The sequence below is a fragment of the Procambarus clarkii genome, chromosome 28 (genome assembly GCF_040958095.1).
Source record: "Procambarus clarkii isolate CNS0578487 chromosome 28, FALCON_Pclarkii_2.0, whole genome shotgun sequence".
Lineage (NCBI taxonomy): Eukaryota > Metazoa > Arthropoda > Malacostraca > Decapoda > Cambaridae > Procambarus > Procambarus clarkii.
Window position 1 is genome coordinate 40111165 of NC_091177.1, and position 14104 is coordinate 40125268.

The 14104-nt window shown below is 39.2% G+C and overlaps 1 protein-coding gene across 1 annotated transcript in view; it reads right to left on the reverse strand.

The window, feature by feature from the left end:
• Nucleotides 1-1810: 1810 nt before the first annotated feature.
• Nucleotides 1811-14104, reverse strand: part of LOC123755126 (dynein intermediate chain 2, ciliary) — a 120396-nt gene continuing 108102 nt past the window's right edge. Inside the window, exon 7 of the mRNA XM_069332541.1 lies at nucleotides 1811-2172. Coding sequence (XP_069188642.1) covers nucleotides 1946-2172 — 227 coding nt within the window. The 3' untranslated portion in view covers nucleotides 1811-1945. The remainder of the gene's footprint in view (nucleotides 2173-14104) is intronic.

The following is a 14104-nucleotide window of genomic DNA, read 5'->3' on the forward strand; positions in this document are numbered from 1 at the left end:
TTACTAACATTTTTTAAAAAGAACACTGAGGGAATTGTGTAGAGGATTTAAATTTACCTATGTTATACCGTCCACTAAATTTTGATAACAATTACCAATATATAGTCTACTTGCATTTAAATTTGAATAAATACTTATCCACGTAACCCCACATAACCTTTCTTGCAGCCAGTGCTGGACTTGGCATAAGATCAACAGGCTACACCTTAGGGCCTCACAGTTTGCAGGGGCCTCACAAAATTTAAGATTTTTGTATATATATTCAGCATTTTGTTTACAATAAATGTTTCTTAAAATTATGTACAAAATTAGATTTTAGTATTATTTCCATTGTAATGTATACATAATCTCTGAGACAGGTGAAGCCAATGATAAATATGCAGTCAGTAAATACATTCAATTGAAAATAATTATTATTTTTCACTTTAAATACCTTTCTATTCATAATTAAAAGGTACATATATGTTTAAATTCTTTGTGGTGATTCCGAAGTCCTGTTTTGGTCCTCATGAGACCTTGTGGGGTAAAGGTTAACATTGACCACCAAGCTTTGTGTGACTTTGTGGTGTAAAAGTCAACACTGGCCACCAAGCTTTATGCAGCTCATCAAGGCTATTCTCAGCACTGTCTGTAGCACAACCAACGGGTTATAGTAATCCACCCCTTCAACCTTGTCATATACATTGTACTCCAACATATGAAGAGTGTTACGACCCTGGGTTCCTTAGTTGGAAACCAGAGGTCAAATTGAGCTCTAAATATTTTACTTTACATTATTTGATACGATTGCTGATGCGCATTTGCTCCTATCGTCCTTGCCAGACGTAAGATGAATCTTGTTTCTCACAGAGCATTCAGACTTGAGCTTGTTGTTGATTATTAATGAGTGAACTAATTATCAACTACTCTTAGAACTAGTAAAGTAACAAAGGCCGGTAAAGACTTGTATTGTTTGTAGCTGCACGATCAATTAGGTTATCTTCCCGGCAACCACAACAACAACTTGGGAGCTCAGAGACTGGACGCCTGGCGTGCGCTCTTCTCTGGACTGCTGTGGTTGAGTCAACACCTCTCCTGTGTTGCTCTGTATCCTCCTCCTCTCTCTCCTCCTCTTCCCTTACCTTATCCTGTGTCTAGTTTACCAAGCTAAGTACCGTGCTGCATGTTCGTTTTCTGGCATAAGTGTGTAGTAATGTGTATAGGCTACGCTAGTGTTTATGTTGCTTAGTTACTCTAAGGGGTTCCAGTGGAACCACGTGTGCTCAAGTGGTACCAAGCTACCTAGAGTCCTTGCTAGTGTCCCTTGCCTAGTAGACTTTACCCTAGCTTGTCCTAATTGTAAAACCTTGTATCCTGCCTATGTGGACCAAGGCTTTAAAGTAAGATAGTGTGGTAAAGTAGTTATTGTTATTGTTGTTAATGTATATGGGGGTTGTTAAGAGGGTTTAATAAATAAGTTAGTTTTAAAGGAGTATCCATTCTTCCTGTGTAGGTGATCAGTGATCAAACCTCTAGGCTGACGTATGGACCTTAAGCCACTAAAGTAATATTGTTTTATGTTCTCACTGGGGGCTGGGCCTATCTGATCTCCATTAATTTTGATACACCTTGATTCTAACTGTTGGCCTCTCTCCTTTAATACTCTATACCCCCATAACAGCAATTAAATTTATAACAATGAGAAATAACATTTCATTCCCTTGGATTCTCGTTTATTGATCTCTGACCTGTATAATACTGGGGTATCGCTGTACCAACTTGGCTAGGATGCTCACTGTAAGGAAGGACTAAAAAAGTTGCTCTTCTGGGATGGTACACCGGGTGTGCTTGGAGTATACACAGCAGCCAGTAGGTCGGGGTATGCTGTTGTGGTACAAACAGGACTCACTTGGGGTGTAGGCAGCAGCCAGCAGGTCGGGGTATGCTGTTGTGGTACAAACAGGACTCACTTGGGGTGTAGGCAGCAGCCAGTAGGTCGGGGTATGCTGTTGTGGTACAAACAGGACTCACTTGGGGTGTAGGCAGCAGCCAGCAGGTCGGGGTATGCTGGGCTCCAGCAGACGTCAGCCACCAAAAGGTCACGAGTCTTGTGGGTAGTGAACTTCCAGAGCGGGAGCAGAGAGCCCTCCAGGGGCCGGAAGTCGTCACTGGTGTCCTCCCAGTACTTGTAGTCTGCCAGGGAGGAAGAACAAAGTAATTACTTCCCAGATATGATTGTACAATTTGGTTGTAATAACAACTGCAGGTTGATTGCCGCCTTGAACTACCGAGAGAGCGAACCTTAATCCCAGTACTACAATTATCCGGACAGCTGCATCCCAACAAAAGGGAATCTACATCAACGAGTGCTTAACTAGAAAAAGACAGCAACTCCTCCACCGCCTGCGTCAAATCCGCAAACAAAACCCAGCTGCGATTGATCAGTGCTTCGTTAGAGATGGCGTGATTAAAGTGAGAAAGACTTCAGGAGGTAAAATGTTTACAATTGCTAATGAGGATAACCTCAACACTTTCCTCTCCCAATGTGGTTTGTCTCACCTTATTATCCCTCTCAATGAGTCAACATAATTAACCCCCTTGTCACCTAGTGCGGGCTACGTATCCAAAGTCTCTTTGTTACACTTTTTTAAAGGAAATTTTAATTGAATTTATATTAGTCAGTTATTGGACTTAATTAATTGAGTGCATTAATATTTTCTCTAGTTCTTATTAATTACAGGATCATAACTAAACTATTTATAGTTAATAATCATTAGATTAAACTTGCCTATGTTTATTATTCAACTTTTTTCTTTGCTTTCATTTATTATCTAGGTTGCCTAGCCTCGCCATACTCCCTTACTCCATTGTACCCCTGGCTTTGCCTGTGTCTCAAAATGCAAATCATTACTTACAGTGTACCTGAGAGTACTTGTAAGCAATCTACCTCATTTTTCTTTTTTTGTTCATTTTATGTTCGTCTTGTATAGTCTTGTTTATATTTATATTTTTCCCCCCTTTTATATCAAAATTTTGTTTGGTAATTGCCATTCTTGCCTTGTTTTCCTACAACCAGCCTTCTTATGCAAACAAGTATAGACCCAGAACTAAACCTCTTATCCACTATCTATGACAATCATCACTTTAATGATCAAAATTGCAGATATTTTACAGCTCATGATGTAAACAATGTATTAACACTTAATCACAATATCTCTGTACTTAACTTGAATGTAAGATCACTAAGCAAACACTTCGATGATGTTAGTGCCTTGATTGAAACTATTGACAACAAATTCTCTTTTATTATACTTACTGAAACGTGGTTAAAAGAGGATACTACTCAACTCTTTAACATGCCTAACTACTCAGCAGTTCACAACTGTCGACTAATTCAGAGAGGTGGTGGCACTGCTCTTTGCTACCACCAAGAACTAACATGCTTAAAAGTAATTAGAACTAGAGACTACTGTGGGGAGTATATCTTCGCCAGTTTCAGAGTCACGGGTGCCGAGTCTGTCCTGTCTGTGGGAGCAGTCTATAGAATTCCTAACACTGATGTGTCCGAATTCAAGTCTAATCTTAGAAATCTAATATTAGATAACAGACTGAACAAAAACCATCTAATTATCGAAGGGAACTTTAATATTGACCTCTGCGAGCCTGAAAACCCTTCTGCTGTCAGCTTCCTCAACTGCATGAATTCATGCTTCCTCATACCCTTAATCACTAAGCCTACTAGAATCACTGATAGTTCTGCCACAGCTCTTGATCACATCTGGACCAACATAACCTCTCTGCTTACTTCAGGGATAATCACTGATAGCACTACAGACCATTACCCCACATTTCTCCTAACTAACATTACCAACCCACCTCTAGAGACAAGGGAGATAAGCTTTAGGCTGCACAATGAAACTGCTATAGGCAATTTTATAACTGCTGCTGATAATGTCAACTGGGAGTCCGAGTTAGGTAACATAGGGGACATCAACCTAGCAGTGCAATTTTTTCTTCAAAAAACTCTCAGCCTTTATAACACCCACTGTCCTATGGTAACGAAACAAGTCACAACTAAAAGGCTAAACAATCCTTGGCTTACAAAGGGAATACTTAAATCCATTAATAAAAATCATGACCTTGAAAAGATGTATAGGTTAGGAATCGTCTCCAAAGAATTTTTAAAGAATTACTCATCATTGCTATCTAAAATAATTAGGAGAGCCAAAACTAAATACTACGAAGATAAATTTACCCACACAAAGTGCAACATTAAGAAAATATGGAGCACAATTTCTCAAATATTGGGATCAAAGATTTTAAATAACAAACCAATACTCCTGTCCAATAATGATGGTCTGCTTTCAGCCTCTGACACTGCTTTTGAGTTCAATAGGTTCTTCTCTTCCATTGGGTCATCCCTTGCAAATGATATTCCATCTTCCAGTACTGATATTCTGGAATATCTTAAAGGTAACTATCCACAGTCTCTGTACTAATAGTGTGCCTACTAATTCCACTGATGTTACTGACATAATCCTTTCCCTTAAAACCAAGTCTAGTGCCCTTGAGGAGATACTAACTCTTATTTACAAAAATGCCTCCAGATTTTTAGCTCCTGCCATTTCATTGCTTTTCAAGAAGTCAATTGAACTCTAAACCTTTCCAGATATTCTAAAAAATAAAGCGAGAGTAACCCCTGTCCACAAATGTCGTGATCCCACTGATGTTAACAACTTCAGATCTATATCAATTCTGCCAAACTTGCCTAAAATATTTGAAAAACTTATCTACAAGCAGCTTTACTCATATCTAGCCAAACACAATATACTTAGCTGTTGTGAATATGGCTTCAGACCCCAAAAAACACTAACGATGCACTTATTTGTATGATTAACATGATACATACAGCTCTTGATAAAAATGAGTTCCCTATTGGGTTATTTGTGGACCTGCGTAAGGCTTTTGACACTGTCAACCACCAAAACCTTCTTCTTAAATTACAACATTATGCAGTCAGAGATCACTCCCTGCAGTACCTTAAGTCTTACCTTACTGACAGGCTCCAATATGTTTCTGTGAATAATTCAATTTCTCCCACCATACCCATCTACATTGGTGTTCCCCAGGGCAGCATACTTGGCCCTCTCCTCTTTCTCATCTACATCAATGACCTCCCAAATGCCTCCCAAAATCTTAAACCAATTCTATTTGCTGACGACACGACCTTCATTTACTCCAGTCCTGACCCCCTTGCTCTAAATGTCAGAGTGAATACTGAGCTAAATACAGTCCATCACTGGCTAACTGCCAACAAACTCACCCTCAATATTGACAAAACTTTCTATATTTTGTTTGGCAATAAATCCTCAAATCAAATAAATCTCAGGATTAACAATACCCAAATTTGTAACAAAGTAGATGGCAAATTCCTTGGCGTTCTCATTGACCACAAGCTGAATTTCCAGGGACACATTCTAAATATATAAAAAAAAGTTTCAAAAACTGTTGGCATTCATTCTAAGATCAGATATTATGTACCTCGCACTGCCCTGGTGACACTCTATTACTCTCTCATCTATCCTTATCTCAACTATGGTATTTGTGCTTGGGTTTCTACTACCCAAAATCATTTACGTCCTCTAATTACTCAACACAAAGCTGCTATTAGGACACTATCTAACTCTGGCCCCAGATGTCACTGGTACCCTTACTCAAATCTCTGAATATGTTAGATATTAAGTCACTGCACATCCTCTCATGTGTATTTTATATATAATACGCTGAACTGGAATGTCAATCCTGACCTTAAAAGCTTCCTAGAAGGTTGTAACAGATCCCATGAGCACTTCAACAGAAACAAATACTTATTTGATATTCCAAGACTACGACTTAGTCAAACTAGAAATGTTTTTCAAATCAAGGGACCTCGAATGTGGAATGCCCTCCCAATTTTGTTAAAGACTGTACTTCTCCTAACCAGCTTCAGATAAAAACTAAGTACCACCTAATTAACTCAATGTAACCTACCTTACCCCTAAATGTCAACCCATGTCTACGATTTTAAACAATGCTGTTTGTTGACCAAATTGAATTTTTGCTCTTTTTTCTGCCATGTTTCTCCCCCCCCCCTTTTTTCATTTTTTCTTATTTTTTCTAAACTCAATTTATACTTTAATGTAAGTTAACATTAAGTTTTAGTCTTAGTGTTTTTCCTGCCCGAAACGCTTTGCGTAATAGTGGCTTTAGGCATTGTATGTACTAGCTCTAACTATAAATCCATCCACTTCTGTATTTCACCTTGTATGTATGTACTGTACCTGAATAAATATTTTTATTTGTATTTGTATACAGGTCTATCATAATACGAGATATTCCGTGAATCCAGTATTACAGGGCGAGTAACATACAAACGGGATGTTGGATCGTGTTGAGTATAACTGATGTACAATGCTACATTATGGATGCATTGCCGTGTAACCAGAGGAGACGATGGCCAAGTTATTCACTGCCCTCTTCAGTCTCTCAAACGAAGAAGATATAAGACAGGGTATTATTAGCGTGGTAAAAATGGGAAGCAATATTTAGAAAACGAAGCAATGGATAGGACGTAAACACAAATGTAAAAATTGGTTAGGAAGTAACGCTGTGGACTTACCTCTGGATATTGTCAAGAATAATGGAGTGGGTGCGGCTGGATATATATGGATGTGACATCACATTGGTCAGTAAATATTCTGCAGTCTCATATATTCGAAAGTTCAGAGCTATATACTGTTCCGAAACTGATGTCTTCTCTTGATACTTACTTATATAATTGTTATGGCCTCATTGTTATCCAAGAAAAGGTAAACTAAAGTTATCCACGATGTTGTCTCAAAGTTACCCAGAATATAGTTTCAAAGTTATCCAGAATATAAAGATATCCAGGATATAGTCTCATAAAGTTACCCAGGATTTGGTCTTATAAAGTAATACAAGATATAGTCAAATAAAGTTATCCAAGACATTGAAATTGAGATTGAGATAAGTTTATTGAGGTAAAATACACACAAAAGGATGAGGTGGCTCAAGCTATTCACACCCCGTTCAGTACATCGTGTTAATACATACATATACACACATCACAAACAATAAACATATTACCAAACATTCTGAGAGATAAACATATTCAATTCCTCCTTTACACAAGTATTATGGTATCAGACGTACACATAAATACTTTTATGACCTAGGTATACTGTATAGACAAATTGCAAGATACATGTAGATAATTCAACAAAAGATTACAGTCTTGGTGCAAAATTTTTATATCTCTCAAGAATATCATCACTTTTCTGTTGTGACACATCCAGGCTATTTGTTCAGGAACAGCCCTTATCTCAGTGTTTCTATATACATTAATCAACGGACAATAAAGAACATAATGGGCCAGGGTGTGAGACCTTAACATACCACATAGTTTACACTTCGTGTCATTATCATGAACACTTATCCCATATTCCCAGTAATATTTGTACCCAAGCCTGAGCCGCATGTACACAGAGTCACTCCAAGCATTTCTCCTTTTACCATAAGTGAAATGGGTGTTTTGACTCACATACATGTAGTGTTGCATGGTTTGACTTCTCTCATACATCATACTTCTCCTCTCCACTTCTGCCTGTGCCTGAATATTTCTGATTTTGCTTCTTATTTGTCTCATTGTGAATTCACATTCAATGTTAACTTGTGGTTTTGATGTGGCACGTTTGGCCAAGTCATCCGCCACCTCGTGGAGCACTATTCCAACATGAGATGGAATCCACATGAATTTCACACTATGACCTTTCAGCTGTATCTCAGTTATCCTTTTCTTACAATCCTCAACTATGGACATGAAGACTGGGTTTCGACTGTTTAAGGAATCAAGTGCTCTTCGGCTATTGATAAATACAAAAACATTTTGTCGTCATGACGTACTTCCTCCAAACACGCCAGAATGGCCTGCAGTTCAGCTTGTGTGGATGATATATAATTACTAAGTCGGAGTTCAATTATCCTGTCCATAGTCCCAAACACAGTATATTTCCTTATTAGGACACCACACCGGCCCTGCCATCCTCCGCCATCGACCCGTCACAATATGCATGTAAAGTGTTGCCTCTTGGTAACCGAGATATTAGGCTTCCATACAAACACCATAATTGTCCCGGGTCATGATGAATTTTTTTCACCTTGAGGGGTACAATTTCGAAGTCTATTTTCTGTACTTTCCAGGGAACAGACCTATTACACTGGTGAGAGGGTTTACAGCAGTCAAGTACATCGTATTTCCTGAGGTCATGAGCTAATCCCCTCGTGTAGCGTGTCTCCCTCAGTTTCCTAGAAGTGTGTACGTCACTCAAGCAGGTCTGAACACTCTGAAACAGCTTATCCCCTCCTTTTCTCCGCATGAAACGAATAGATACTCTAGTGTTAATGTCACGGACTCATACACACTCTGTAAATTTAATTCCATTTTCATTATTTCAATCATTGCATTTCTTTGACATCCAAGAATAATCCTCATAGCCTCTTTCTGTATCAGCTCTATTTTTTCAAATTCTGCCTTGGCCTGTGTAAGACAAAACGGGTGCTGCGTAGTCTATCAGGGACCGAACAGTGCTTATGTATAACATCCGCAAGATAGGTACCCCAACACCTTTACCAGAAAAAGCCAGTGCTTTTAGAGGATGCAGACGGGCTTTACATAAGGTGTTGATATGATTTATTTCAGCATTTTTACTCTCACATGTGTATCCAACATACATGCCCAGATACTTGTACTTCTGAACACGGCTCAGTTCCACACCATTTAGAGTAAGTGTTATATTTCATCGTTTCCTATACTCATATTTGGTTTTGTCTGCATTTATAACTAAGCCTAACTTGTGATAGGTTGTACCAAGTATGTTAAGAGCAGTTTGAATTTTGTTCCCAGAAGTGCCTTGTATAAGAATGTCATCAGCATATATGATCGTCGTGACACCTGGAGGATACATCTCTGATGCTGATCTGTTCATTAATACATTGAATAAGGTGGGACTTAAAACTATCCCTTGGGGAGTACCTAACTGATACATCCGTTCCTCAGACAAGTATCCGTGGTAATACACCTGACCTTTTCTCCCTTGTAGATAATCCTTTATCCAATGTAGCAATCTCCCTGTTATTCACAGATTGGCTAATTCGTATAAGATTACTTCCTGTTTGGCTTTATCAAATGCTCCTTGTAGATCAACAAAAACTCTACAATTGTCATCCACATTAGACAAACACTTTAAGAGACAATCCGCAGTACTTTTGCCTTATGGTCTCATAAAGTTATCAAATATATAGTCTCAAAGTTATATGATCGCAGATATTGCATCGTGAATATATACACGAAATCTCCATGAAATATATATACATCATAGCCACCCAATTTTATCCTATGCAAGATCACTAACCCATAACCCTTAATAACCCCTGCATAACCCTTAACGTTATCCACTGCATAACCCTTAACGTTATCCACTGCATAACCCTTAACGTTATCCACTGCATAACCCTTAACGTTATCCACTGCATAACCCTTAACGTTATTCACTGCATAACCCTTAACGTTAGAATAGTGTACTGGACTTGTATACTTTGTACATAAGAATTATTTGTAACTATCCTCTATGTGTATTGTTTTGCAAATAGAGAGTGATTGATTGATGTATTTGATGTTCTGATGAAAACTGACCAAGTTCTGCCAGGGGCCAGGATTCCTACACACACCACTCAGATACCATAAGAGATGAGTAAATATCGAACACCTGAACATTTTACCGCAAGAAGTGTGTTCTAAATTAACACTGACTATTGCAACTGAATTGTGTGTAAATTTCGTGAGTCTGTCATTAAATTATACCGATTGTAAAGGTGTGATTAGCGAACATGTGTTGTATCAAACAATGATATATGAGAAAGTAAGGGTGGCCAAACTGCGTCCCGAGACCCGCATGCGGCTCTTTGACCTTTAATATGCGGCTCGTGAAAAATTCAAGGGAATTTGAATATTCTAGAAATTTCGACCCGAATCCATAGTAAAGAAACGTATAGAAAATTCCAATACCTACGGAAGTCAGTTAGAGCCCCGCTCCTGTGCCAGGAAAGTCCACTACGTGCTCACCATAGTCCGTGCTACTTGGAACGTTTTGTTTTGAGTAGCTGATTCTAAAACAACAACAACCTACTGAAGGGAGTTCAGTATAGGTGCAGACGTTGAACTGTGCAGACCTGGCTGGCACACTTCACATATAAATATTTTTAAGAGTGTCAGTAACAACTTTATGAAGGAAGATAACGTCAATAAATTGTAAGAAACAAAAATATTTAGATGAAAAAATAAATTTTCAGCCAGAGTGGGAGGAAAAGTTTGCATTTCCAACTGAATGAGGGAAACCTTTGTGCCTTATCTGCCAAGTGCCACTCAGTCATTACAAAGTGTTACGGCCACTATGGGCCAGTAACCGGGTTCTTGATGTTATAACCTCTTTTATAGTATCCGACCTCATTCAAATCACCTCATTCATATAGCTTCGGCTATCACTTCCTTATGTCCGGTCGTGATGGTCAAGCGGATTAAGGCGTCCTGTAGTTACCAGTTGTGTTGCTCCTGGGAGTATGGGTTCGAGTCACTTCTGGGGTGTGAGTTTTCAGTTGCATATAGTCCTGGGGACAATTCAGGCTTGTTTGCATATATATATATATATATATATATATATATATATATATATATATATATATGCGTAAAATCCACAGAGAAATATGAAATGAGGTGGATTTTCCGCATAAAATGATCAGTGTTTTGTGATCGTCAATTGCATATATATATATATATATATATATATATATATATATATATATATATATATATATATATATATATATATATATATATATATATATATATATATATATATATATATATATATATTAGTATATTTTGGTAGCAGTCTTTCCTGTAGACATATATTATTAAATATGACCGAAAAAGTAAGATTAATAATTCTAACACGAATTTTCTCAATCTTTCGTACATTACGCTTCACTGTTGGAGGTAAATCAAAAATCAATTCTCCAAAATTTATTTTTATTTCTAGTCTGACGCGACACGGGCGCGTTTCGTAAAACTTATTACATTTTCAAAGACTTTAGTTCACAAATACACAACTGATTAGAACTTACGTATCTCCGATTTTATATCTACATTTGAGTGAGGTGGGAGGGGTGATGTGGCATTAACACAAGACAGAACAAGAGGGGATATTAATAGGGTATTAAAAGTATCAACACAAGACAGAACACAAACAATGGGTATTGAATAGAAGTGTTTGTAGAAAGCCTATTGGTCCATATTTCTTGATGCTTCTATATTGGAGCGGAGTCTTGAGGTGGGTAGAATATAGTTGTGCAATAATTGGCTGTTGATTGCTGGTGTTGACTTCTTGATGTGAAGTGCCTTGCAAACGTCAAGCCGCCTGCTATCGCTGTATCTATCGATGATTTCTGTGTTGTTTACTAGGATTTCTCTGGCGATGGTTTGGTTGTGGGAAGAGATTATATGTTCCTTAATGGAGCCCTGTTGCTTATGCATCGTTAAACGCCTAGAAAGAGATGTTGTTGTCTTGCCTATATACTGGGTTTTTTGGAGCTTACAGTCCCCAAGTGGGCATTTGAAGGCATAGACGACGTTAGTCTCTTTTAAAGCGTTCTGTTTTGTGCCTGGAGAGTTTCTCATGAGAAGGCTGGCCGTTTTTCTGGTTTTATAGTAAATCGTCAGTTGTATCCTCTGATTTTTGTCTGTAGGGATAACGTTTCTATTAACAATATCTTTCAGGACCCTTTCCTCCATTTTATGAGCTGTGGAAAAGAAGTTCCTGTAAAATAGTCTAATAGGGGGAATAGGTGTTGTGTTAGTTGTCTCTTCAGAGGTTGCATGGCTTTTCACTTTCCTTCTTATGATGTCTTCGATGAAACCATTGGAGAAGCCGTTATTGACTAGGACCTGCCTTACCCTACAGAGTTCTTCGTCGACTTGCTTCCATTTTGAGCTGTGGCTGAGAGCACGGTCGACATATGCGTTAACAACACTCCTCTTGTACCTGTCAGGGCAGTCGCTGTTGGCATTTAGGCACATTCCTATGTTTGTTTCCTTAGTGTAGACTGCAGTGTGGAAACCTCCGCCCTTTTCCATGACTGTTACATCTAGAAAGGGCAGCTTCCCATCCTTTTCCATCTCGTAAGTGAAACGCAGCACGGAACTCTGCTCAAATGCCTCCTTCAGCTTCTGCAGATGTCTGACATCAGGTACCTGTGTAAAAATGTCGTCAACATACCTGCAGTATATGGCCGGTTTCAAGTTCATGTCGACTAAGACTTTTTGCTCGATGGTACCCATGTAGAAGTTTGCAAACAGGACACCTAGGGGAGAACCCATGGCGACCCCATCTACTTGCTTATACATGTGCCCATCCGTGCTCAAGAAGGGTGCCTCTTTAGTACAAGCTTGGAGTAGTTTCCTCAGAATATTTTCTGGCATGTCAAGAGGAGTACAGGCTGGATCACGATACACTCTGTCGGCTATCATTCCGATTGTCTCGTCCACAGGTACGTTGGTAAACAGCGATTCTACGTCCAACGAGGCTCTTATCCCTGTGGCCCGTGTGCCCCGCAGTAAGTCAACAAATTCCTTTGGAGACTTCAGGCTGAAGGCGCAAGGAACATAAGGAGTCAGCAGGCCGTTGAGTCGCTTCGCCAGTCTGTACGTGGGTGTGGGTATCTGGCTAATGATTGGCCGAAGTGGGTTTCCAGGCTTGTGCGTCTTGACATTTCCATACGCATATCCAGGTTTATATTCCCCAATGAACTTTGGCAGGTGGAGTCCGGATTTCTTGGCGTTCACAGTTTCTATCAGTTTGTTGACCTTTGTCCCCGCCTGCCGTCAATGAGCAAACTACCCATTCTCTGCCTGCCTGCTCCTGATTGGCTGGTGTATCGCCGACCGCACCTGCACCTGCACTCACGCCCCCTCTACCTGAGTTGACGTCTGGGCCAGCTCACGTCGTACTCCTCAGAATATCTCTGTGCTCTTAGAAGTTGACATCTCTCTCTGGTAGACTAAGCCCTGGCTGTCGTGTTCTAAGGGAGGTGGCAGCTTTAGCCAGTATTCTCAGCACCTGATTAATATTATTATTGTCTTGCACTTCATTTTATTTTAGAGTAAATTTTACATTCATTAATTATTCATGTTGTTTTGTTTGTTGACTTGTTTTGAATTTTACGTAAGCCAAGGGATTGTCTTTGTTCATATCTTGTTTTCTAAAGTAATTAAAATTTCATTCTTTATATTGTGTGTTTTGTATGTCTTCCCATTACCTTACCACAGACAAACAGGCAAGCAGTCTCTTTTTTTTCTGTAAATGTGACAAGGCATTGCCACCTGCCATTGGAGAACTGCCGAACATCAACACTCCAACACTTTACTGTCACATTTCATGGGGGCCTGTCTGGGAGCTTCACTCAGGTACTAGTACCGGACCGTAAATTTGTGGTAAGCGTACTTGGCTTTGGTACAGTAGCTTTTCACTATTTTCAATATTCAACTTTATTTTCCTATGGTGCTGTGTGTATTGTGCATTCCGAGAGTAGCATATGGTGAAGGTGAGACAACTTTGGATTATGTGGTGACTGTAGGCCTCAGTCATTCTCTTAATTGGTCATCTCTCCCTCCGTGTTATTACTTGTGTTTAGCATCTTTTGTCCCTAGGATATTTCTCATATTTTCGGCAGATCATCATATTGGTACCCTGGTACTGTGGTCTGTCCCCGGGTCAAGAGCACCTAATCTTCTGCAATCTGACGGTAGGAGGATAAAGAGGGCCATAGTTCCTCTAGCACGAACTTTAGTTGCTGAATTGGGACCTCAGCAGCAGTTCTCGTCACCAGTTGACACCTCACACCCCTACACGTCGGTCAGAGATGATGATATTTACCTAGGTAGGGAATTAGCTTTCTTTTTTCAGAGCACAAAAGTTCGCTAATTCTGTAAGTATCATATTTCATTTCAGTGGGA